This window comes from Amphibalanus amphitrite, unplaced genomic scaffold (assembly GCF_019059575.1).
Source record: "Amphibalanus amphitrite isolate SeventyFive unplaced genomic scaffold, NRLGWU_Aamphi_draft 000024F_arrow, whole genome shotgun sequence".
NCBI classification, from domain to species: domain Eukaryota; kingdom Metazoa; phylum Arthropoda; class Thecostraca; order Balanomorpha; family Balanidae; genus Amphibalanus; species Amphibalanus amphitrite.
The window spans coordinates 162,009-189,626 of NW_024881520.1; the positions used below are offsets into that span (position 1 = coordinate 162,009).

The following is a 27,618-nucleotide window of genomic DNA, read 5'->3' on the forward strand; positions in this document are numbered from 1 at the left end:
TTTTTAAATGTTATGTTATTCCACAACCGTTTGGAATTTTTATAAGCGTTCTTGTCCGTGCATTGCATGGTTATCGTACATGTATTCTACCAATTTTAATGTCTTTTACCCCACCAATAGCTAAGCTGGAATATTTTTGTCTCGGACGGTATGCGCGGGGCAAAGTGGCCGGGGCAAAGTGGCCACCCCCCAATTGGCCATAAGTTGCTTCCATCTGGATAAAAAACATTATTGATCTTCAAATGTGTCGTCATGCATTCATCTTGGCCACTTTTCAGTTGCATGAGTTACCAAATAATGCAATTAAATGTTTATTTTCATGAAAATCCTTTCTTTGTTTACCTACAGGTGGAAGATGATAAAGTAAACATCCATCCTCGCTTAACCTTATCACCATCAAATACCCTAGTCGTACACGAGGCAACTATTTTGTTTCTCATATCGGGACTTGAGAAAACGCCGGTGGCCGCTTTGCCCCAGGGTATGGGGCAAAGTGGCCAATATGCATAGGTTTAAAGTTTTGTCAATATCTTTCATATGTGAACGCCTTTGGAAATAAAACGCAGTTGAAATAAAAGGCAACTTAATAGGGATCACATTGGTATAGAAAGAATCTTTCCAAGTTTAAAAATCAAGCGTTGGCATCGTGAGAAGCGTTAGGGTGGCCGCTTTGCCCCACTCTCCCCTATCTATGATTCGAATGCAGTGGAGAAAAGGGTACCTACATTTATGTAATGTGGACACTTAACCTGTTTCAACATTCGAGTTCTGCGCTTGCTTTCTATAATGCATATTTACTATTTTGGAATTTATTTTCACTTTGGTCGACACATTTCCTAATCGCACTTATTATTTTGGTTGCACGTCAGCGTGTATTTCAAGCATCGGACCTCCGGGCGCGCAGCATTTGAGGTTGATTTGATTTTAATCTCAAAATGGCGCCCGTCTGTACATATAAAAGGCTGCAGTTCCCCCTTCGACAAAGAGCTTCATAGTAGCATACCACTTAAAAGCTAAATATGTCTGAATATAAATGGTTGTTAAGGTTCTAGGATGTGATCATTGATAACGCAACATGCACGGTACATATTTAACAACAGGTGAACAAGTAATCTCAGCTGTACTCTAGTGGAGAAGACATTAACTCACATTCTTACTGCACTTCGTAGTGGCATTTCACTGGGTCTCTCGGCATTTACTCGACAAAGATCATTCTGCCGCAGTCATTTCCTACATACGTCCAATATGGTGTAATGTCAAACCAGAGCCAACCCAGGCTAATCGCTTTGGAGTCGCCCGCCCAGTTAGGTGATGAGATTCATTCATTCCAGACATTCGTTTCGCCCAGTATGATAAAGCATTGTCACGAGCACACATTCACCCGCACACGTCATATATCTCTCAGTTGGTATGTAAAATAGTTTGCGCAGCTGGGTCGTGCAAAACTTCGATCAACGCACTAAATAGTCTCGGCCTGCTCCGGCACACACTACAAGTAAAGATAACTCGCTGCCAATCCTCTACCAGTGGTATTTACTCCAGAGCCGCTCTGCTCGTGTGGGTCGTGCCCTCTTGGTGAGTTTGTGGCGGTACGGGTCGATCGTGGCAGTATAGCGATATCATAGGAGCCACCGCAGAAACGGGTTAATGATGTCCACAGCGAGCACAAATTGTCCTCACGCCCGTACACCGGTGATCGCCAGCTTTCACGGTGTTCTCATGAAGTACGACGATAGAGCCCGCTCAATCCATTTACGGACCCTGGTGAGCCAGCCGGCTGGCTCCACAATCCCGCACCCCACCGGAGCCGGCGCTGTGGCTGATGCTCAGCGCTTGTCCCTGCGCCTATAGCGCCGCACGCACCTGCGACGACTCAACGAGTCCAGCTCACTTTCTCCGCAGAGTCCATCTCCTCTCTCAGAGTCCAGCTCCGCTCGGCGCGGAGATTCCAGCTCCTGACGTCTCACTCCTCAGGGCCCGTCCATCACCACATCCATCCCCACCGGGGACGATGACACTTCCAGCACGCCATCGGCCCGCATCATGCCCTCGGGCAGACCCGCCTCGCCGGCGAACGACTCCACTCCCTCCAGACCGAGCCCCAGGCCGGCCTCGTACCGCCCCAGGCCGAGCTTGGGGTCCAGCTCGGAATTGAGCTCTGAACCGGAACCCTCGGGCTCCAGGGCGGCATCAGCACCACGCTGCTGCAGCTCTCCAGGCGTGATGAAGGGGAACGACTCGATGAAGAGCACGTTGCCGAGATTGTAGACGTGCTCGTGACGTGGCAGCAGTCGCACGCCGTTGATGAACGTCCCCTCTGTCGGCGGGGAGAGATGGACAGGTCACTTCAGGTCTCAGGATGGTCGTGAACTTACGTAATACGTTTGTTCAAGCTGCGAAGGCGGACTCGTGGGACAGCTACAGGTCATGACTTATAATTTATCAAATACAACCAGTCAACTAGTTATCTTTTCTGAGGAAAGAGCTATTGCTTAAGTTTTGGCTCTTTGTTCCATGTCTTGTTATAAATGAAACCTGATCTTTTAATCAACTAAACCTTACATATTTTTTATTCTCGCTCAGTTCCTCATTAGGGTGGCACTAAAACGGGGCTAAAATTTCGTTTTGAGAATTTTCAACGGGACGGGCAGCCAATCTGTTCTACCACCCGAGAAAACGTTGCGTGTAAAATATTTTTGGAAAGTATGTTTATTTAGAGGTAGCTCAACCAGGTCAAATTTCACATTTTTGTGAAAAACAGAACATTGCCGAAATTTTAATTTCCACACGTATTTCTGATGTTCACAATGACATTGGACGTTGCCAAGACTTTATTGAAACGTTTCAGCACCTAAAGCTCAGATATATAGGTACATATGAGGTACATACTTCTTTTGAAGGTATGCATAACTTACTGCATAACTCAATGAAAAGAGAAAGCGGCATCATCCGAAATCAGTCAACACTTCTACACATCATTCGTCGGCTAGTCTTGCGTACTTAGAAGTTACGATCGCCTTGCGTATGTCAGAATGCTTGCGTCTTTGCTCCTCGACGACCTACAAGAGGAGCTGCTGTTAGTCTTTATCCTTCGTGGGGGTCAGATCGATTTCCTGGCCATCAACAAAATGCCTCGCTCCGCGAAGTCGTAGAGGCATGAAGAGACCTCATGTAGCGCATGGCGGCGTTGTAGAATGGCTTGACCTCCCAAAGAATCGGATCCTTCAAGAGGAAGTCGTGTCCATACCGAGGATGCTGAAGAAGCTTGTGAAGCCAGTTGTGGTATGACGAAGTCTGCGGTGGACTTGCTAGAGATTGAAACTATAGTAAGTTCAACGTGGGCTCGACGGGGGGGGAGGGGTCTTCGGCCCTCTCCTTCTCTCGTAAAGATGCAGCCATCTCACGTTTAGTAGCAGCGATCGTAATCTTCATTATAAGGTGAGGGCGACCAGCCTCTCATTTAGATACCAAAGGTGACGGCTGAAGGCAATGCCTGTCGCCTTGGACACCAATTCGATCACCAATTCGTCAAATTCGTACTCCAGGAGGGACTTGAGGAAGTCGAGATCTTGCGCTGGTGCAGACGCCAGAAGCGGTGCATTGAATCGAGCCGAAAACTACGTTGTTACCACAAAGCTCACGATTCGCTGGAGGCTCTTCTTAGACGTAGTGAGCCGGTATTGTGCTCGGAAGAGGTGAAGCTTCATAGCGTAAATGGCATTGGTCAACCAGCACACACGGAGCATATCGGGGCGAGCGATCTTCCTACCTCGTTTCGGAGCACCATCGAGGACAGTGATGCCAGCTCCAGCATCTCACGGTTGTCGCGTGAGTGCTGGCGGTCAAGAATATACGTCGGAACTGTGCAAGAGCATCACGCGGGTTGTGGAGGTGGGACATGTCACAGGTTTTGAAGGTTTATGGCTTCGTTCCATCTAATTCTAGACGCCCACTTTTTATGGAAGTGCTAAAACAAAACAACGTCCGGGCCGCTGGACGGGCCGAGGCAGGCTGAAAATGTCTTTATAGAACAAACTCGTCAATGTCGTGGCAAGTCAGGTGGAGCAAGTCCTCCTCGAGCCGCTGCTCGATGATCGTGCAGGCTCCTGCATTGAGACCGGTGTTCGATGCACTTGTGTCAAAAACTGAGCGCTTTCACTCAATCCTTCAACTCTCACTCATCGAGGGATTCTAGAACAGCGTTCGCTGCGGCCTGTCAATTTGAGCCTGACTAGCGAAAAAATGTTCTGAAATGGCTTAGCAAAACACAACTTATCTTTTTGCACGTGCACGTCTTCTCCCTGACATCACGAAGACACGGAGACCTGCCCTGTGGCCGTACACTGGCAGTGTCCCCCTGCGCATCAGTAACCGGGGATACATCAGCAGAGTAAATGCGTATTACAAACGGATCACAATACTCAGCAAAGAAAAACCATTCCTGATACGCATTTATTTGCTCATGTAACCCCGGTAAGTGCTAGCAGTCTCGTGACCCTTCCCAACCATTGTGATACGAGAGAAGAGCTGAAGCTGCACGCCTGGCAGCGGGCTACCGTCAGCGAACAAAATAAGCTTAACTACGCTTAACGGCCATTAGTTAAATTACGCATTGCGTCACAGCGCGTTTGCGGCGAGAAACACTGTGGTTATGGAACAAATAGGAAGGCATCTATCATTCATTTAAACGTGTTATGGCTCAAATATGACAATGCTTGGAAAGGCGCGACACACATCTGAATCCCCGTTCACAATATACGTTTTGTCAATATGTACCAAGTATGACCCCATTGAGCTACCTCTAATTATAAATATTTCTTGATAAAATTTCATACAGATCATTTTTTCGTGAGGTAGAACAATATGCCTACCCGTCCCGGTCGAAATTAAAAAAGTCGAAATTAAGTGCCACCCTATTCCTCATCCCCGCCTTACCGTCGGTGACGGCAACCTCGATGGTCTGTCCGCCGAGCGTGGTGGCCGTGAAGCCGTCCTTGAGGTCGTGAAGGTACAGCCGCTGCCGGATCAGGTGTGAGAGCAGTGTCCGGTCGCGCAGAGCTCCGTCCGTCAGCAGAGGGTCCGGCTGGCCCGGTCCGCCCAGCGCTCTGGACACGGCCGCGTCATCCAGCGCCAGGAACGTGTACTTGTCTGTCGAAGAAGATGGAGATTAGGTGTGAGCAAGATAACTGGGTGTGAGGGGATGCTTCGCACTGGAGCGCATCGCATATTATTGGCACTATTTTATCAAGATATCAGGGGAAGAGGAGATGGTGTTTGGACTCCGCGTGACTGTTTGTCATCGCGACTCTTGTGATTTTTGCCAGACACTGGCATGCTCACTGCCGACGTGTAATACTTAGCAAAAGTCGCTTCAACAATATCAAAGCCGTGGCTGAAAACCCACTAACAAACCAAAGAAAATTGGTGGCCTTGAGCTTTAAAAACTAACGTCCAGCACCCTCCCCCTCCCCCTTACACACACACATCCACATCCGCACACACATGCACACAAACACGATCCTCCAACTCACAGTCGTTGGAGACGTTCATGGCGATGTCGTCGAAGCTGCTGTAGATGTACTCGACGAACTTGCTGTAGGTGGACGTGCTGCTGTTGTCCCGGTGGGTCAGCTTGCTGATCAGGTGCGCCAGGAACATCGCCTCGCCGGCCATACCTGTGGAGATGGTCACCGATATAAGTTTGGTAATGCTGTCAGCAAACACCTTACTAGTTCCCAGTGGCATTCTAATGACGGACTTTGGAATCGTCGCTTCACTCGCATCACTTGTGCTTGGTTCTGAAACTCCTGACCGTGACTACTTTCGTAGAGTTGCTATAAATTAGTTGTCCCCCCCCCCCCCCCCACTCCACCATCTTGCACCCTGCGCCAGCCAGCGCTAGGCCCTCGCTTCCTTTGTATACGCCACAGTCCACAGTACACAACCACCTAACACCCTCTGCCTTATGCACCCACCTGCGAGCACGGGCGCGGTCTCCTTATCGCGATGACTCAGACGCAGTTCGGCGATGATGTCGTAGTCGACAAACAGCAGCTCGTCCAGGAACAGGATGTTTCCGTGTGAGATGGGCGTGTCGCCGAGGAACAGTGGCTTTCCGTTCACAGACGTGCTCTCTGGGGAGACGTGCGCGCCAGTGTTAGTGAAGCCAAGCCAATGGGGATACAGAGCAATTGGTTACTCTGTAATTTAGGCTAAACGACGCCAACGCCGTGGTTTGCGGTGCTGAGGCGATTTAACATGTCAGTGATAAAGGGCGTTGAGCTCATACCTATCCGCTGCGCTATCACAGCTAAATCAGTTACAACTACATACCAATTTGCTGATGTGGTCCCCAAAATTCCCCAGCATTTATACGTACTTAGAATCAACGGGCAAACTAATTGAATAACAAGGATACTTATGATTCCGGTATCCGCTTTTCTGTGCATCATTTTCCCCTGACGCCCCGCGGCCGTATTCCTAGTCAGTTCGCTGAGGCTGAAGGAGCTCTCTGAGCGTCAGACTGCAATGACGATTGGCAGGTAATGTGTCATATTTCCTCCGCCGTACCTGGGCCCACTTTGAAGACGAGCTCCTTTCCTCCCATGGTGGAGACCTTCATGCCGTTGGTGATGTCCTTGCTGGTGAGCTTGCCCTTGACGAAGTGGTTGAGGATGGTCTCGCGGGTGAAGCTAGTCACCAGGAACGGGTTGAAGCCCCAGTCGATGGGGTAGAACCTCTGGAAGGCCTCGTTGACCGGCAGGAACAGTGTGTACTCCTCGTCTGTAGAACAGATGGGTTTCGTTGTTAAGCTGTATGCCAAGATCAGTCATGAGCCAGCATTTCTTAGTTCAAAACGCTCACAACTGCTAAATCTCATGGCGCACATGATGACACGAAAAGTGCACGGTAAATATCACACGGAGCGTTGAGCAATGTAGGCTGATAAGGCTTATAATGCGATCCTGCTTGGCGTAATCGGTTAAATCCCTTCACAGAAAATGCCGCTTTGAGGCAGTCGTCTAACGGCTTTTCAAGGCAAAGACTTCAGATCCATGCCGACAAGATGAGACGTCCCAAGACGCCTTACGCCGCCAAACGCCTTAGAGAAGGTGAAGTCCATGAGCCAGCTGGAATCAGCCTAAATGTGCGCCCAGTCCGTGGTGTTAGTGGTGAGAGTGAGACCAATGCAGAAAGCAAACCGAATTAGGTACTCTGAGCTGAAAAGGCCTCTGACAGGCCATAGTGATCAGTCCTACCTTATATCGGATTCGCCGCTCGCAGCAAATATTGTAGCTGAGTTGGTAGGCGTACAAGTGTATCATGGACTGATCCCTACTTTGCAGGCATTTTGACAGACGCCTACCTAAATTATCAAAAGAAAGTAAGCTATCGGGTCACTACCTGGGTTGTTTGAATATCGAACACAAATCACCCAGTCACACCGACTCACCTTTCTCGAAGAGTCCGGTGATGTTGGACTCGTAGAAGAAGCCTTGGAATTCGCCGACGCCCGCTTTGAGCAGGCTGAGCGCGTCCTCCACCGCCTCCAGGAAGGAGTCCTTGCCGGCCGGCGGGATCTTCACCCTCTGGCTGCCGGCGGTGAACTCATTCTGAATCGGATCGCTCTCGATCGGCGGCCCGAACTCTGGCTCTCCGAGGTCACCGACCTCGTTCAGCAGCGGCAGAACAGCCGTCTCACTGCCGGCCAGGTCAGCCGCCTCGCTGGCGGTCAAATCGCCCGCTTCGCTGCCACTGCCCTCTATGATCGTCTCGGCAAACTGTGGTTCGTCGGCCGGCTGGTAGGTGTCTGGCAACGGGATGTAGTCGTCGGTGCGCACGATGCTGGCGTTGGTGATCTCCAAGATGTCGCCAATTATCTCCGTGTTGTTGACGTACAGAGTGCCTGTGGAAAGATGATAAGGTTGTGACGTGGTTCGTGGCCGTGGTAACTGGCAAGATTTTGCTTCGACTGCAATAGACGTCAATGTGTCACTGTCATCGAAATCCTTGAAAAACTGCCTTGTGGTAGGTTCAATATATTTTGTCTGTTTCATTGATGACGTGTTTCTACTTCCATTCTAGCCGTTATATTTGCACAACCGGTTTGGCGTCGTATGCTTTGAACGTTCAATTACCATGCCTACGCTGTCCGAAGTTAAAAACTTTGTCACCAGATGGCTCTAGCATCGTACGCCTGAAGGTATGCTGTACCGCAAGACTTCCGGTACTGCCTTTTGTCACGCTTTGAAATTGAGACCGGCTCATGGCCCACAAGGCGGTCGAGTCACGGGTTTGCCGTGCTCTCGATTTTGAAATGCGACATGAACCGGCGCAAGGGGGAATTAGTATCGGCCTCAAAGCCTCATGATCCGAGCAGAACTCGAGCTAAGACCCGGCTTCACCATAAATCGTAGAAAGCACTGGCAACAAACAATGGCGGTGTTGTGTAACCGCACCCAACCCGCCGAGTTCTCGGGTTGGCTGCTAACGCCCGCGGTAGGCCCGCCGTCACTTTACGTCCGGCCGGCACGGCCGCACGTGTTGATGACCTGTGTGTCGTGACGTTGGTCGTGACGTCAGCGTCGCGTCACGTCATGCGACCGTGACCCGAGTGCGGCGCCGTGCCAGGCTGCGCGCCGGACGGTGGCTCGAGAAGTGCTACCGAGCCGGCGGCGACGACCGCACCCGGACGTCGGCTATTCAGGCCGGGTCTCAGCGAGTCGTGCCGGGCTGAGACCGAACGGTGCTCAACTGGATCGAATGGGACGAACGGAACGGGACCAAGTGAGGCCGAGCTGAGAAAGACGACACCGGGCTGGGCGAGATGGGACGGAACTAGACGAGGCGGGACGGAGCTGAATCGAACGAGACTGCTGAGAAAGAAGACACCGATTTAAGAGGACGAGAAGGAACTGAGCTGGCTGGGCTTGAACTTAGCGCCGGACGAAACCGAACTTGACTGTGCACTGTGCAGTGTGCATTGTCTAGCGATGCCAAACCGCGCAAGTTTGATGGAATTTGATGGAAAATCCGGGGCTGGGGGGTGGCCTGTGCGAAGTCATGTACATATGTCCACACATTGAGCCTAGGCGTTTTATCAGCGGCTTATTTTTCTCACAAGCAATTGCTGGTGGATTTGTAACGGGACAACCCCATGGAACTCCATTACCTACTCTTTTTGCTCCATTCTATTATAGTTACTCTGGGAATGAAATAAACACCGTTGAATCGAGGGACATACCCAGCTCGACTTAAGTAGGGTCTCACTTTGGTCACATCAATACCCTTTTGTTGGTGTCACTGACTGAGGGACATACCCATCGTGTTTTCTTGGGGAAACGCCAGACCCCGGGATTAGATGTGATCGAGGAAGGTGCTGGACGGAAGCGCAACTCGTTAGTTTTCATGGACTTGTGCTGTTGACAATGGCGCCGTGCATATCGCGTGTTTCGTTATGGCGTAACAAGTAAACTGGTAGTTGCATGGCAACGTGGATATTTGTTGAATTAATGCTGGATACATGCATTGTTGATGTCACTTCGCGTCATTTGTCCGTGCAGCCAGCTTTGATTGAATAACCCACAGCGAAACACAAACATCACAGGAAAATCACCCAATGCCTTCACAATTTAATTGCCGGTCTGGTAGATCTTCGGAACCACATCGTCCTGTAGCCAGAACTGCTGTTCCATTTTCCCGAGTTTTTCGCGGTGGAATGCGATATGTGGCCGTGAGTCACAGGCGGGGAACGACAGGTAAAGACGTCTGAACTTCGACATCCATCAACTGACCGGTTTGGCTTCCCGAAACACGATGGCAAATGATTAATGCTGACGTCAGCAACAGGTCATGAAGGTTACCGGTAGTAAAAAAGCTAATCTCCGGAAATCCGATGGAAGGACTGGTCAACCGAGATTTGGATAACTGGATAAACTGGCTAATGAGGCGTGTGAAAATGGTCGAACCACCTGACTCCTGGTACTTGGCTGACCGGGCCAACACTTTGTTCAACGTGAGTCACTTCCTTGACATTTCCCACTGTTGAATATGGAAGTCGATGTTGTGACCTTTAGGTATGTGTTTTAGCTGATGGTCAGATAAAATTAGATACCCATTTAAAACCAGAGTTACTAATGAAGCAGCTTCTTACTTCTTAGGGATTGGATAAAAAGTGCCACGAATGTCTTCTAAGATGATATTTGATTAGTGCGACGATGGCAAACATTATGGTTAAGCACGAACATTAGATGCTAAAAAAGCATATACACCGCATCCAGTGGGAGGACGCTTTGCATAAAAAATACATTATCATGCAGCTACCTGACGCCATGAAAATTAAAACCTATCGTGGAGCAGATTCTGCCCCACACTCGGCCTCGGCCGTCACCGGGCCGGTCCTGCCCGGTGGTATAACACCATTACGCTGCACGTGCAGTGTGCACACCTGACACGGTGTCGCCGTCGTGTAGTCCTGTCACTAAACCAGAGCACACCGCGCTATAACCGGTCCTCCCACCTTACCAGTCGACTTTCGGTGACAGCTGGGGCAGCGGTAACGGGTCCAGGTGCCATTCCGACCTCCTAAACCGCCGCGTCGGGCCGGCCAGCTCACTGCCTGTTGCTCCTTGAGCTTAGCTAGCGTGAGCCACATTTCACCCCACGGTGGATGTTTTTCTACCTATCCTCATGCATAATCAAGGACTGGGTTATATAACACTTAGCATGCCTAGGCCATTCAGCTGGCACGATCCGTGCTCAGTAATCAGATTTGGAGGTCCACTCGTGTTTCGTTTGTCCTCACCGCGACCCGGACCTCCAAGTCCAACTCGATGGTGCAGTGGGTCTAAAGAAGGTGGAGACTTGACCCCGGCCCGCGCCCGTAACCCGCTGCGTGTGTGACCGTGACGACATAGAGGGTTGAGTGATCCACTCCAGACCTGACAGTCTCCGAAGGCGCCGAGGTCGACTCTGGCCCGAAATTCCCGATTGTACGTGCTGAGGCGCAAAGAGGCGTCGCAAGAGCTGGGACAGGTCAGACAACATTATGATGCTGATATTTCCAAAGAAAGCGTGGGTGAGTGAATCCCCGATATAAAGATCAAGTGGCACGAGTGCGAATTGCGAACCGTTGCATTGTAGCAGGACCAGCTAAGGGAACACCTAAATGTGGGGGGGGGGGGGAACACCGCCACTCTGCACCTGTCAGTGAAAGTATGAACTGGAAATGAAAACAGCCACCATTTCTTATCAAGCGCACGTGCTGGTAAGCGTTGCCTAAGATAAGTTTCGATGTTTTAGTGTTATTAAAGTTCGCTTTGGGCCTATATCTGTCGCACATCCAAAATGGTCAGGGATGTCAGGTTTGTTAGACATGTTCCCTCATTTTGGCGAAAAGCTTAGGATAGGTAGGGTGCCCCCCCCCCCCGCTTCTCTTATCAGTGATACAGTTCACTGTTCAGAATCTGTCAAACGTTATGATACAGTTCCTAATCCGTCAAACGTTACAAAACAGTTAAAGAAAACGTCAAACGTTACTGCTGCATGAGGATATCAGCTACAAGTCGCCAATGATTATAAATATGTAAGTCCGAAGTTGTTAATTGTGTTACATGGCCAACATATGGTATTTGAGCAAGTGCCTATTCAGGCCTCCGAATAGACCAGACATGGTGCATTCCATTGCAGTTCAATGCAGTCCCTGTCCAATGGCACATAAACACAGACAGAACTTCGCATACCGGCTGGTGGGGCTCCGTCCGGCTCGAGCGCCGCAGCTGTGGGCCAGCCGGACATCGAAACACACCGGAAATAAAACTCGCGGCGAAGACGGGCCACTGAATGGCGCTCCTTCTTTGTTCGGGTGGGTGCAGGATGTTGTCACGGTCTTTAGGAAGCGGCATTCCTTCACGCAAAGTGGGTCTGTGCGCCGCCGTTCCGGCTGGCCCGGTGGAGGGCGCGCCGCGACCATCGGCGCAGGTGGAGGTTCCTGGCCCATGGAATACTGTAGTCAGCGGACTGCAGTAGCGGATGGCTGCGGGAATGAAGGCCAGTCGGGGCGAGAAAGATATTAAAACTGTTTCTTTGCTACGTTTATCCGCATTTGTAAAATGGAATTAAATGGAGCTATATAGCACATACGTTATATTTGGTTTTCAACCTAAGTCCAGTCATTCAGTGATCACGAGTCTCACTTCCGTCGTTGCTGGAACAAAGATTATCGTACTGGAAATTCCTTCGGACGTGCATTAATGCTTGCACGATTACGCAGGTGTGGTGTTGTGCCTAATACCTATCCACCTTGACAGCCATTTTCTCAAAGCAGCGGCTTTGATAACCGTAATGAAATGATATTTGTTTCTGTTTCTTGGAAACTGCACTAAATACGTGGTGATAATAATTAGATTACCAACTGATAAGTATTTCTTATCACCAACTGATAAGCATTTCTTATCAACGCTTGAAAAAGTAATCAAGATTGAAAGACGAAAACAATGTTGTTAAACTTTCAATATAACTACGAAGTTTACACGATGTTTGTGGATGGGGCAAAAGTCGATGTAAGTGCTGTAAAGCCACGGCAAAGTGTTGAGGCGATAGGCAGCCGAGGCTGGGCTATATGGGGATGTGAGGTGCGCAGAGTCGGAGGACATGGGTCAGTCGTGTGGGTCGGCCTTCCACGGAATTTAACCACCCGCGGCCCCTCTCGCCCGGCTTCGGTATACAAACGGAGCATGACCGGCGTCTCTTTGGGACCGGACCAGGCCTGATCCAGACCACATGGTCCCCGGGGACCGTGGGAAAATCAACAGACCCTCACGGGTGCAGGGATGGTGGTAGTGCGAGGTGTAATGGGCATTTGGAAAGACCGGGTATCGTGAATTTGCCTCATTTCAATTACAATGGGTCTAGCCAGAAGGATACTTTATCGGTAACTGTTAGGTAGCCTAAAACAGTGCGACAATCACTAATCAACCGTCTCTTCGATCGCTTATTAACACCAAGAGGAAAGGTGCTTGAACCAGGATATAATTACGAACGGCCAAATCAAGCGAACGGGCACCCTGCAATGTGAATAGAACCTAAGAATTCACATGGCGAGGCGATACCCAGTCTGAAAGGGAAATGAAACCATCATGCTCTGTCCCAGGACTGCCAGCATACCTAAGCATCGCCGAATGTTAAACAACCCTTTTAAATATTTAAATGACTGGCCTTGGCACAGATACCGCCCGCCTCACACATGGAGCTCTGACGGGCTCCATGTGATGGGCTTCCCTGTCCTGTCTGTACTTTAAGATTGGAAGACATGGCGACGTCTGCTTGTGGGACAGGAGTCAGGTTGCACTATGGATGACTGAACTTGGGCTGTCCATGGGATGGCCTTTACGGTCGATGATCAATAAATGACTGGAAATTGATAAAGATCGATGACATCAGCAATGACTCAGAGATCCCCGATGAGTGGTGGTTTCCTAGAGTCATGAGCTCTGTTAGCTCTGTGATACGAATATCTTCTGATCGCTAGGGTCAAACCTACGGAGTTTTGTTTTAGCACTGAGCTCTAGCGATGTCTGGTGAACGACGCGGCGATGCAGCCCAGCGTTGTACGCTTGTTTATTCTGGTCAGATTTGTGAACCATTGTGAACTCGGGTGAGTTCTAGTAAAACCTGGCGAGATCTGGTGAACTCATTAGTATTGTAAACGTTTATGAGGCCTAGGAGCTCTGGTAATGTTTGTTGAGTCTGGCGAGCACTGCCGCTTTTTAGCCTGTTGAGCAGCAGTCTTGTTACGGTGGTCTGCCCTCTGTCGGCCCCGCCCGCTTCTTGCAGGGACCCGGCTGGCCCAAAGCACTGGCTACAGCGCGTGCCACGTGGTGTGCCAGATATCTCCGGATATTGTGCCAGCGGATTTCCAACTAATCGGTAGAAGCAGCAGGTCAGAAGGTGGTCAATAGCCGGTCGATGCACCCATTCAGATCAATGAGACTGAATCAATGGCTGTCGGATAATTATTAATATTAGATGCTTTGTTAGACTTCGGGCAGCTTCCGTTCAATAAACGTCCACTTATACACTGTGTGGCTGTGGTCGTTGTGACAGGCTTATTCAAAGGTCGAAACGCTAGTTTATTACACTCAAGTAGCAGCCCGGAGCGGTTTAAATTGCCACTAAATTACAAGGGAAAGTGAATATGCGATCGATGCCACGCGACTTAACTGCAGGGTCGCGCGGCGCCCGGTTAGGAAATCTCTCCAGTACTAACAAACTATATACCTGACTCGGCGCTCTGTCAGCCCAGATCTGGTGCAGACGGCCCTGGGTCGCGTGGCGGGGCAGATGGCCGTTCGAAGTGGTTACGATGGGGCCCGAATGAGTGGCATTCCAGCGCGTCGGGGCTGCAGTATTGGGTCACCGACCGGCACCGAGTGCACGGATGTGGGTCAGTCTTGGATGACCCGGCCGAACGGCGGCGAGGAATGCCGTTATAGATCGACGCACGAACACGGCTGATTGGTGTGACTAGCAAATCGGGTGTCATGGCGGATGTGGTGATTAGTGGAGTTAACGATTGTCTTTTGGAAGGTCATTACGTTTGATGATTGGACATCGACAAATATTGGTGACATCAGCGATAGGAGTTATCATTTTTGCAATGCATTTTTGTGGGAATGCGTCTAATATTGATGAACTCTGCTAAGAATAGGCACAGCTATAGTAAATGCATTTCACAAATTGATGACATTGTGTCCGAATATCGGCAAATATCCACATGCCCATCGAATTCCAATGGCATTACTCAGCTCGGCCTTGAAGGTCGCTGCTGACGCGCAGTCCCAGGGATCAACTCATCCATTCCCCCAGCCACCCACACACGACAGCGATGACACAGCGCCGCACGGCCCGTGCCTGGAGAGCGTTGGAGGCCAGTACGGGACGCCGGTCGGGAGCCCTCGTCTCTGGGCCAGTGGGACAACTGTGGCTGGCGCGCCGCACGAGTCATGCTGCCTCCCTTCCTCCCGGCGGCGGGCTGACACGGGTTCTGGGAAGCATCGGCTCGGCACGTGGCGCAGAGGGGAGAGGTTCTGCAGAGTGCAGGTACCGCCTGTGCTGAGTTTGATCCATTGCAGGGCAGCAATGGAAATGAAACTGAGCAAAAAGCAGGACAGTTTTGCAGCAAAATACGAAATTATTGAACATCTGACAATGCCTGCACGAGCAGTTCCACAGAGCCTTGCAAGTTGCATCAGAGCTGGTGCTCTACATTCTGCAATGCCATGAGTCACGGATGCCTCGCGTGACTTTTCCATAACGCTAAGACTCGAAATTCCCAGATGTCTCAGATGTGCCGAAGCGGTACTGTGATCTTATATTAAATTATCAAAGGGAGCGTGACCAAAAATTGCTCATCAAATAAGCAGTTGTTTATGCTTGCACGCAAATAACCGACATTGTAGGAATCACGATGTAAATCTAATCTGATATTTATCTTTAGTATTAAGTTATCTGATTAAATTTAGGTTGGCGGTAACCGTTTATTTGAAGTGTGATAGATAATGTTCTAAGGCTGCTCTTGATGTCGTCCGCGAATGTAAAAGCTTTTATAGAGAAGCTCTATCACAACCATGACGGCTGAGACAGCGAAATGAAGGCCTCAACTGTCACAGCATTACATTGAAAACTCAATTTAGGTAGGTACTGTGTGCTGTCAAGTTGACAACCTGGGCGTTTTTCCTGATAACCTTCCTTGGCTAAACTTGGACAATGATATACGATCATTTTTCATCCTTCTGAGCCAGACACTGATGCGGCTGTCACTAATGCGCGTGTAAGTCTCACTCTGCCGGGCCTTGAACTGTACTCCAGGCCGCCCTTCTATATGTACTTCAGCTGCTTAGTAATCCACTGATCCCATGTTTCCTGGTCGCCAATTCCACGAACGCAGCTCGACACCCTGCCAAAACAGCCATCTGCCCCGTGGTCACCGCCACAGGTGGGCTGCCGCGGTGACGGACGATGGACGTCATCGCGCCGAACGGATCTAACCACTTCCGGCGGACGGCGACAGCATTGCTTTTTGCAGAAACACGATTTGTCGCCAGCTGGCGATCAACACTGGCTCATCCGCACCCTCATGTGCTTAGTCTTGTCTTTAATAACAGGCCGACTGGTGCAACTTTGGCCGCACAGCCAGGGACTGAAGTCACGAGTGGTTGTGTCTGACCTCACCCCCTTTTCGTGGCGTAAGTGCGGGACAGAGGCCACGGGAGCAGGTCTTTGTCTGATGTGGCCGCGGTGCGGTTAGGCGCATCCGGTCACATCAGACAGTTTCCTGTCTGTCGAGAAGGCACTATAGTGATGACTCCCTGAGTTACTTACGCCACGTCTCCCGACAAAGAGCACGCTTCAGCCCTCAGCCAAATGCCGCCGCATCCCTCCCACGGACCGCTTCTTGTACTGCACCCTTCCTTTCGCGAAGCCTTGTTTGTAAGCTTTGTCCGTCCACGAAGCATTAAGCCCACTGACTGACTACTGAGCTCATATTCCACCGTGTTGCGGTTGGAAGCTTTGGACTCTATGACTAAAAGAACCTTTGTGCGGGTTTACTTCTTGTTCACGACATGGTTTTCTGAATTGATCTCAAAATAAAGCCAATCAATATATCCAACATCTCTAAACGAAATTAAAAAGAAAACTGTCACACGCCAAAGTTTGGGATTTGTACACACCAATACGATTCGCGTGTCAGCCGATATCAGTGGAAAATATTATTTTGATACTAACTAGTGGCAAGTTCACCGTCTATACTATAACAACACCATCACCCCGCCAATGTCCATCAAAACACTCCCCTCTAACATTCCCCCCTTCCCCACCTCCATCCCATTCAGCTCCCCCTCGGCACTGACCGTTGCGGTTGGCGAAGACAGCATGCGTCCCGAGCAGGGTGGGCACGCTGAAGGTGCCACCGTCGGGCAGCTGCTTCAGGCGCTCCTCGGTCACCACCTCTCCCAGTAGGATGTGGTTGCGCAGCACGGTCACAATGTGACTCCGGTCCGAAAAGCCGGGCGTCAGCTTCACGCGCTCGAAGGCGGCGTTACTGGGAGCCAGCACGGTGTATACGTCCTCTGCAAAGGAGACACATCGGTTCCTTAGTGGCCTGCATTGAAAACATTATCTGTGGAGCAGATATCAGTCACTTGGCGGTGTGTATCGTTAACCCGCGCCCCGTTGGGCTCTGCCGAGCAACGCGCCCCGTTGGGGGGGGGCCATTTTGCCCCCCCCCCCCTAAGATCTCGAGAACCACGCAACGTAGCGACAAGCGGCAAACGGTGTTGGATAGCCCTATCAGGGAACTACCTTGTGACCCAATTTTATTGACCTAGGTCAAACCGATGACGTCACAGGTCAGGTCAAAGGTCCAATTTTCACCGTTTACAGGCATTTCAAGAAATGCGTTGTAAAATCGAGTAAAATGCATTTCATTGAAAATCATCAATGGGGAAATGTTCTTCAAACACATATTTTGCTAGTTGAGGTCACTGATACCAGGTCAGGTCACTGAGGTCAGGTCACTGGGGGGTCACAATATGAAAGTGTCGTGTGATACATGTTTTATGGTTCATTTTACATGACAAATGCGATTATGTGGGTCAGGCAGCCTTTGGGGCCAGCTTAGGTCACGTTTTGGTCAAGGTCAGGTCAAGGTCAGGTCAAGGTCAGGTCAAATTAGGTCAAATTTCAAAGTTGATATTTTTGCATAAAATGGGTATCGAATCGATGCAGCTCGTCACGGAGTGTTCAATGGTGGTCTTTGTTTTGCCGTACGAGGTCTAGAATCGCTAAAAAGTGAGTTCAAAAATTTGACGTCATCATTTTTGAACAGTTTTTTCGCTATAACTTGGCCAAAAAACGAGATATCGATCTGAAATTTGGTATGTATATAGAAGAGCGCAGGTACTATCACATATATTCCGGTTTTTTCGAAATTCGGAAAAATTTTGGATTTTTTTTTAGTTTTTCTAAAAAAAAATCAATTTTTTGAAAATTTTTGGGTCAAAAACCCAAAATTTTGAAAATCCGAGATAGCAGTTTTGTAGCGCCGCTTTTTGTCTATTAGACCATATAAAGAACTTTGAAATTGCTTGATAACTGTAGATTTGGTGAGCGTTTCAAGATTGCATGTTTTTTGCTCATTTTTGCTCGAACATGACCTCAGTTTGACCTCAATAACTCCTGACCTAAGGTGACCTAAGACTTGAAATTTGGTGTGAAGGTGTCAAATTGATGCCCGGAAAGGTACAGAAAATTTGGCGGCGCTGCGCGCCGCCGTTTTCTTGCTATTCAGGAAAAACCACAGGGGGGGTAGGGTGGCACTTAAAAATAAATTTTTGATTTTTAATGCGTGCGGGTGGTTTTCCGGTTCCATTCCCGTAAAAAATAAGGGAGGCAAATTTTTATGGGAAAATATTGATATTTAGAGGTCGCGAATCAAGGTAAAAATTGAGATTTTGGTAGCATATTTCAATATCATTAAAATCGCTTCTGAGTTTCCTATTACGCTATAATCGGATGATAATAAGGCATTTCTTAGTCATTTTCATATTGTTTATTGATATTCCATGCAGCTTCGGCCACGCCAGAACGCTGGTATATGTACTCCACTACTCCAGTTCCTCCTCTTTAGTAGATTATTGGCGCCTCATTGGAGGGAGGGGTATCATGGGCAACGGGCACCCAGATCACTTTGTGTGTAGCCTGGTTAGCAATTGCAGTCGATCTTCGGGTGTCAGGTTAGCGTTTTCTGTGATCTTTTCAACGATATGGAGGAAGAACTGGCGCTAATCTTTGTCTTCCATGAGTGCCAGTCCTACATCAGCGCCATACCGCGCCTGGTGAAGTCATTCACCACCCGCAGCTCCCGGACTACACGAGCTGCGGTTTGGTAGCCGCTGTCCTCCCAGTGGCCTTGGTCATTGATGATGAGCCCCGCGTCCAGGTCGTGTATCCTTGAGAGCTTTTTGAACGATGGTGTGAGGAAGCTCGCCAACGTCTCGGTCGCGAGAGCGGCGTTCATAGTGTCCACTAAGGACTTACGGGGCGGGTCCCCTCTCCTACAAGTCTATTGCCCGCACCATGTCTTGATTGAGCCCGAGGGTCGGGGTCTAAAAGCTCCAGAGTCACCAGCCGATCACTCAATTACTACAGGTGACGGCCGAAGACCGGGACTGTCGCCTTCGACAGCTCCTTGTCGGGGTAGGTGCAGAACGAGTTCACGAAGGTCAGGTCCAGAGCCGGCGCAGTGGCAGTAGAGTCCCAGACCAGGCGGCGGCGGCGGCGGCGAACTTGCAGGCAACGAACAGCGCACAGCGTCTGATGACCTGGGCCTCGGCCGCCGTCAGCCGGAGCCGCTCCCTGAAGAGGAAGGCATCCACGGTACGGATGGTCTTTGCCATCCACCTAACTCAGTGGAGTACTCTGAGGCGGAGAAACGGATGCCGTGCTTGGAACTCCACCGAGAGCAGTTACGCAGAGCTCCAGAAGTTTTCGGTAGTCTTCCCGGAGCTAGGCATAGTCCAGCGATGGAAGCGATGGAAGCTTACCAGCAGCTTGTCCCACTCCGAAACGTCGTCGACGGCGAACGCCACCGGTGTGATCCTGTCAATGAAGCATGAACTCCCATCCGCCTTTGAACCTCTTAAACAGCCGGATGTAGAGGCCGCTCGAGATTCTACGGCAGGTGGAGAAGGCCTTCTCTAGGACCAGCTCTTACACGTGGTGCCGGCAGGCCAGCTGGAGGACGGGCCGATCCAGCTTCTGCTCGATAAGGGCAAGGCCCTAAATGATAAGGGCTAAAGTACCGTTCACCAGCATGCTGTTCGCCGTCGTGGCGTCGAAGCAAAAGGCCGCAGTTCCGCTTCTCCAGTTCCTAGCCTCCCAGCGCTGTGAGCATGGCCTCCTGTGCTTGGATGGAGGGGAGTTTGGGAACGGCGAGGAGCTTGGCCACCCTAATCCCCCCCCCCCCCATCACCAGGACCTAGAATCGGTCGACGCTCCTTCTCTCGCGGTTCAGGATTCGCGGTTCAGCCGGAGTCGTATCAGAAGTTCCGTGCCGCAGTTGATAACAGGCTCACGTGTTCTTCACACATTACGGTTGGGCAGTTTGGCCCGGTCGAGGCCAGTTCACTGTTGGGGACGTCCGCTCGCCCGCATGCGCTTGGGAGTGTGAGTCGACGTTTCTCTCTCATGGTCGCCATCGTCAAAGACGTTCCCTCCGTGTGCGCGCCGCAACGGCCGGGTAAGTCTGTTGCTGGCACTGGCACTATGTAGAGTCGGAAGAAGCGCCCACGGAAGAACATCCCGAAAGCACAATAAACCAGCGCAGCTCATTGCCCACTCTCGCCTCTGCTTTCCCCCGCCGGCGATAGGCTGGCTCCAACTTCTTCACATTCTCTTTGACAGAAAAGGAGCATGTCTCAAGAACCGATAGAACTGTGGGGCTCGTCCTCCCTTTGGAACAGGAGAGACCGTTCACTCCTCACACTCATAAGAGGATATGACCTCCACTGTGAGAGAGAAGGCACCGGTCGCAGGCCAAAAACAGGCCTGACATGGGTAAAACAGCCCAGATCAGACCTGTCTTGGCGTGACCTGGACTGGCTACGATCGACCGGAAGTGATGGGATAAGCAATTGTTATACAAATAAAGGTCAAAATACGTCGGATATGACGCTTAATGACCACATATGTCATTCCAAATAGGTTTAAAGTAGTTTCCAAAAAGTTGATTTTTTTCCCCAAAACTGCCAACTTTGACCTCAATTCGCGACCCCTAAATATCAATATTTTTCAAAATTATTTTGCACACATTATTTTTTACGGGAATGGAACCAGAAAACTACCCGCACGCCTAAAAATCGGATAACATAAAATTCACCCTATTGCTAAGTGCCACCCTAAGGGGGGGCCAAAATGGCCCCCCCCCCAACGGGGCGAGGGTTAACATTTTCATTTCTCTGGGACAGACATTGGTCACTTAGTGATCTGAAGTCAGTTTACAGCACCCTTGCCTTTCGAGTGGGCTGACATTGGTCACTGAATACCATGGGGAGTTACATAAGTGTTTTTGGAGCGACATGGGGTAAGAACACTGGTGTGCAGGGGTGGAGATCTGTCAAAATTTCAGGGGGGGGTCCAGGCCGGGCAGATGGAGGCGGGCTGGATTTAGTACCATTGACTTATGTACATAGCAGTAATTCGTTTTCAGGGGGTCCTGACCCCCCCCCCCCGACCCCCCCCCCCCCAGTGGCGGCGCCACGAATTTTCGCCAGTGGGGGCAAGATTGAGGTGACCTGACTGTTCTCTGATACGCCGATCTGCAAAATCCATGAGCATCGCGGGCCTGGAAGGGGGGGGGCGTTTTCGCCTCCCCCTGGCGAATATTTCCGATACCTTACGAACGCTTAGGGATAGAAAGACGGAACTTGCTGTACTTTATCTTATCCCCCATTAATTTGACATCTTTTGAAGCAAAAAAAATTGGACTTAGCCTCCTTGATAACGTCTCATCGGTCTCAGGGCCGATTTTTCTAGACTCCTGCACGGCAAACTTCGGCGTCACAGACGTGAACTTCAACCAGATGCCCAAAATAGAGTTTTAGAGATAAAGACAAATTACGAGCACGGTTGTGTAGCATTTGACCTAGAAAAAGTACTTAGTCAGGTCAACGACCCTGAGCTGGGACTTTAGTTTTTCGTAAATAACTTCAGCAAAAATGGTCCTAGAGCTACGGCAGTGGCACTTTCGCATTCGTCTTGTCGAGACGCGTCGAATGACATACATGTAAATTGTTTGGAAAAGGTCAAGTTTTATGTTGACCTCATGTGACCTCGAATGACCTTTGGTTGACTTTTACACATGAAAGGTTGTTTGGGATGATTTCGTAGCCACTGGTCACGATTCTGGCATCCATTTTGCTCTAAGCATTCATTTAGAGCATCAGGATGGCAAAACATGTCTTAGTTATTATGCCCGAGTTGAATAAGTGAAATAGTTTCTAGCAATGATACTCTTGTGACTTTGACCCGCTCTGTACCAGCCTGGTATCGTAAGCTTAAGCACAAATAGGGGTCCGCTAAGCTCCAAAACATTTCAAAACATTTCGGAATTTAGTAGGTATACAAGGTATAAGAAAAAATGCAAAGTTTGTGGTCAGTTTTGCGCATGACCGTGACCTTGAATTTGAGTGTTATGCACATCATCGGAATCCGAATCCCCAGACTCTCTTTCGTTTACCATCCATTTTAGCCGGTTTTATACACCATGCCGTCCTCTGGAACACGTACTTTGATACCACTACAAAGTGCCGGTTTTTGCCTTTGGCCTTGACTTCTGACCTTGAAAATTGACCTGAGGTAAAAGAAAGTTTAGGTGCTTTAGATAGAATCTTCTCGTAGTCAGTACCTAGTTCTCTCTTTCCCGTATATGTGCGATTCTCCCACACACGATTGATTGATACCTATACCAGAATAAGCTCCATTAGGGCGACCCACATACATTTCCAGATAACCCGAACATACATACCTATCACATTTTGTCTGAGCTCAGTCTCAGTCTAAGGGTTCCCAAAAAGAGGGTGATCTCTTCTCTGGCCGACTTTTGACAAACTGCCTCTCAACCTCCTCGAGGTCAAGCTCGAGGGGCGAGGGCAGCCTTCTGGTGAATGAAGATGAGTAGGAGAATGAGTGGGAGTAGGAGACATGCGACAGACGGTCCGAGAACGAACGTTCTGCTGATGCACTTGATACGGGGACCGTCAAAAACAGGCGTAGGGGAAGGAGGGTGAATTGCGCCACCTTAAGCAAAAACGCTAATTGTAAGAAAACCACTTGAGATGTAAGCATGCACTGGTAACCATTTTAAAGAGGAACTCTTTGGCTACGATTTAAGAGCCTCCCGATCAATTAAGAATGTTTCATTTGCTTCTGACAGCTGCTTATTCAGAAACATGCAAAAGGGCGCATTTACCAACAACTGCTGTAAATTGCGCCAGGGGGATGGCGCAATTAGAATCCAATTGCGCCCTATCCTTTAACATGGCTAAGCAAAGGAGACGGAATGCATACACTCCGGCATTCTATGTCATTGTGGCTTACTTGAACATGTATTATATGAATCAAGCTCGATACATAATAAATATAGATATAAATTGCGATGTTTTTTACGCAGGTAAATAACTTCACTTGTGTCCGGTATGCTTGTGAAGTGGAACGAAAACGTTTGATGTAACCGACTAGATATATATGAACGTATGCGCCTAGACGGTTATATTTTCAATCGTTTCTCTCAAAATTAATATTTTTTATTGCTTCAAAAACTTTTTTGACATCAGTTTTTACTTTGTATCATAGCTGTCACCTCTCACGCCTGTGTCCATGCTAAAAATGCCGTATTTTGCCAATTACACCGCAAGTTCATAGCCCAAATGGCAGCTACATTATAAGTTCGATAAGAGAAATAATTTTTGGACTGACGATGGCGGGTTGCTCCCCTGCCTGACATAAAACTCCTTCTTTATTGCAATCAGTTAATGATGCATTCATACTGTCGTGATACAATAGCTACACCATTATTCTATTTGCGCCCCCCTGGCGCAATTGCCATGGGCGCAATTAAAATTGAGGTACTTTTTAATAAAAGCGTAGAAGTTACCATAAAGATGCTGAAGGATGTTTACTGTTTCAGTGAAATATAATGAAAAAAGGATTTTTCTTTCCTAATATCACCCTCAAAATCACACATGTATCGCCTATTTTTATAGCCAACGGTTCGAAATGCTGCAAAAAAGTTAAGAAAAGGCCGTAATATCTTTGATGGCGTAATGAGCCTCGCTGATTGGCTTCATCGGAGAGCTTGGGCCATTAAAGGAACTATCCAGTGGTGAAAATAATGTTTTCGAAAACAAAATGCTTAACATGCCATTGAATTCGTGGGAATGTGGGCGGGCGCAATTGGTTAGGAGGGCGCAATACACCCACTTTCCCCTACTATTATAACCGCCTATCATGAATGTTGCACCGGTCTTCTGTTCCCTTGTCAACATCAGCCAAATTTTGTGGGGGCAAAAACATAGTCTTGCCCCCACGGCCTCCTGCCAGTGGGGGCAGTCTGCCCCCACTGCCCCCACGGTGGCGCCGCCCTTGCCCCCCCCCCCCCCCCCGAGATCTCCACCTCTGCTGGTGTGACAGGCGGTAAGAAGTTTCGAGGGTTTCGGTGACAATGCTATATGCATAAATGATAATTCTTTCGGGTTGCGTGTCAAGGTGTGCGTGATTATGACGAAAGCTGACGTCCACGCATGCCACCACTCTCAGCCTGGTGGGAGGCTTGAGCAAACGCTTCCATGAAAATGGCGATCCACCGGAATCAGCTGATTCATTCTTCAAGGGGGAATATCTCTGCATCATTCAATGAATGTTCCATGGCACCGCGTACAATCCACACCTGAAGCCTAGCTGCCTATCAATTAATCAAGTGCTATAAGTTTTGTGTCATATTCCTAAAACACAGCGACGCATTCTGACTAACGCCTTCGTCGAATGTTGTCTGTTAATCAAAACCTGAACGGCCCCACCGGAACAAAACATCCCCAGGCAAGCAGTATGACGTCAGAGATGCCAGTGACAGACCGGCTCCAATGAACCACGGGGGCCGTTTCGCGGAAAGTATCCCCATCAATAACAACAGGCCGCTGGCGCTGTGGTGGACCGTTGTCTGAGTGTGTTTCCACGAAGTTTCAGAACGCGTCAGGCTTCGGGCTCCCATGGTGTGAACGTCGCCAATTTTCACCGAATGTATCGACCGCTACCTGTTTGCGTATGTCATTGTATGCGTGTGAGGAGTCTCGTATGTTGGAGTGTTTTTGGTTCAATTCTTTGTGATCGCAGTTTCTTAATTTATCTAGAGATCCTAGCTCAAATCAACGTTCTTGATGAAAGTCACAAGAGATTTCGTTTTATAAAACGAATTTATTTTTATTGTAAATAGTGTGAAAGTAAGGGGCACCGGTGAAACAAACCAGCGATTCGGCCACTGTGCGACGCTTTCTTCCTGCACAATCTCGCAGTTTAACGCCAGTATTTTGCATAAAATAGTCCACACGCTGGGAAGCGTAAATGTGGACGCAGTTCACCATGGCGAATCCCTTTCTCTGAGCTTAACGCACTGTGGAGATACCAGAGAGAGTGTTAATTAATTTCTGAAACCGCAGCTGTTGCAGTGAACGCCGAATGGTTGTGATGACTAATTTCACTGCGAACTCCTGCAGCACAGTGGCAGTGTTTCCTGAAATGACGCACAGCTCATAGGTCACGCCATGACCTTGGCGGTTGTTTATTTCCGATTCGTGTATGTCTCGTCAGCAGGCTGAGCTGCGAGTGCCTCTTTCTAGCCTGCATAGTGGTGAAACCAGCGCCTGAGTGAGCTGAAGCAGCTTGATCTGACATGCCTGCGAGGTGTGTGACGTAGTTCTCGCCAAGCCTATCTATTGTTAAGCTTCAAAACGTCTGGAATTGCTGGAACTGTTCATTAAATTTTACCTTGCAGGAAGGCTCTCGGTTGGGGTGCCAATCAATTTGATTTACGTAACAAGAATGCCGTAATCACTTAAAGAATGTCGTTTGACGCGTGTCGATGTGGTTATTTTTAAAATGCTTCACATATTTAGCACTTTTTGCTGATATTGCTGCAGTTCTCGGGCAATTTCGAGGGGAGCGCCGTTTTCTTAGGCTGCGTAATTTAACATGTTTATTGTTTATGCTCCTTTCTCGTCGCACGAGTGAATAGTGATGCCTAATAGGTAAATAAGAGTGAACGGATGGATGAATTATAACTTGTATGCTCCTTGCACACTTCGAAGGACCATTTTATACAACTAAAAATTGAACAGTGCGTATCAGATGATAAATGAGAGGTTAAATTTTTCTATTGTAGGTGAATGATGACTAATTCTTAACATATTGAAATTTCAAAGAAATAATTATTTGCAATTGAAAGTGCCAATTTGGCTTGAAGGTATTTCAATTCGTCATATATTGCATACTGCATAGTAGTGCGCTTACCATTTTTAAAAAGATGCATATTTATCTTTGACAAAACGCTACAACTGAGAAGACTTTGAAGCATTATTCTGTAAAAACATACTCTGAATTATGTATGTTGCGTTCCAAATGAATTGTATAATCTTAAAGCAACTTTGAATTAAAAATTTTATTATTGTCATTTTCAAAAATGTTGCTCCATAAAATAGCGCACATAAAATCCATCTCTTTGCCACTTGCCGTAAATCTGGCCAAGCCGTTTTATTTTTGCCGACTATCCGGCCAGTCGGCGAACTGGTCTGCGCACACGAGGGCTGACATCGCCCATCGCCCTTTACGCCACCCGCTCGCTACGGCGCGGCTCGGCGGAGCGAGCGGGTGGCCGCGGCACAGCAGTGGCCGTGGGTAGAGCCTGCTTTAGGAATGTCCCCGCTCGTCCGAGCGGGCCGCGGTCAAACTTTCCTGTTGTCGTACGATGGGCGACGTCAAATATGGTGCAGCACAGCCGGCCGTCCGGCCCTCCTCGGTCAGATTTGGGCACGACGAGCAGGAAAAAGACGAGTTTTTTTGTTCGATCATTACCGTCGGAAATTGTGCAGTGTTTCATGCTAGACTGAATGTCAGCAATCTAGACAAAAGTACTAAGTATGGATAGGGGGAAGTGAATGTGCATGTACTTGTGGTCATGCAGTGTTGTTTCAGCATTCGCAACACAGAAGTGATGTTACGTTGAAGAAAAATGGCGGCCCTTATTCAGCTAAGTCTGATATTTTTATACCGGTTACATAAATTATTTACTTGACGTTTACGCTACCGTTTGTAAAAATGGAGCAATACTTGCACTCATTTGTTGCGTATAAAACGGGCGATAACCACACCTAACAGCACCCATGGAATGACGGACGTTTTCAACTTTTTCTCGGCAACGTTAAATCGGACATTTTATAGGTTATTATGCACCATCAAAATTTATGTCCGAGGAATGTTAGGACCCAGAGGGCAATTTTAAAACCTAAATAAACCTATGATTCAAAAGGAATCTGCATAACAGAACTAACAATGCCTTGGCAAGAAAAGTACACACAATTATAACTTAAAATCTGTAGTCACCAGCTCACACACGCTTTCGGGTCGAAGCCTGAATTCGTCACAACTGACAATTTCAATAACGAAACTGTGGGGCTCTTGAATGCACTCACTATTGAAAAAAAATGCACTTGATCCACTCAGAATCGGGAATCCCAATCCACCCAGTCGCCCAACATCCCAGCAATACTCACTGGACACCTCGACGTTATCGCTGAGCGCGAAGATGTACCACAGCGAGAAGAACTTGTCGACTCCCCAGTCGGCCAGCATCTGGCCGGGGATGCTGGCAGTGTCGGGCAGCACCAGGTCGGGCGGCAGGCGGTGCTCGGCCTGCAGAGCCGGCAGCGCTCCGGCGCCGACAGACAGCACAGCCAGGACCCCGGACAGCGGCAGCGACACCCACATTGTGGCAGCGACGGACGACGACTG

The 27,618-nt window shown here is 49.0% G+C and overlaps 1 protein-coding gene across 1 annotated transcript; it reads right to left on the reverse strand.

Annotated features, from left to right (window-relative positions):
* Positions 1–791: 791 nt before the first annotated feature.
* Positions 792–27,618, reverse strand: LOC122392661. Its single transcript, XM_043387783.1, has 8 exons — positions 27,381–27,618; positions 16,911–17,129; positions 7,454–7,906; positions 6,571–6,783; positions 5,976–6,134; positions 5,532–5,675; positions 4,936–5,148; positions 792–2,317 (listed from the first exon to the last, which is right to left on the reverse strand). The coding sequence occupies exons 1-8, from the start codon at positions 27,592–27,594 to the stop codon at positions 1,971–1,973; spliced, it is 1,962 nt and encodes a 653-aa protein (XP_043243718.1). The 5' UTR covers positions 27,595–27,618; the 3' UTR covers positions 792–1,970.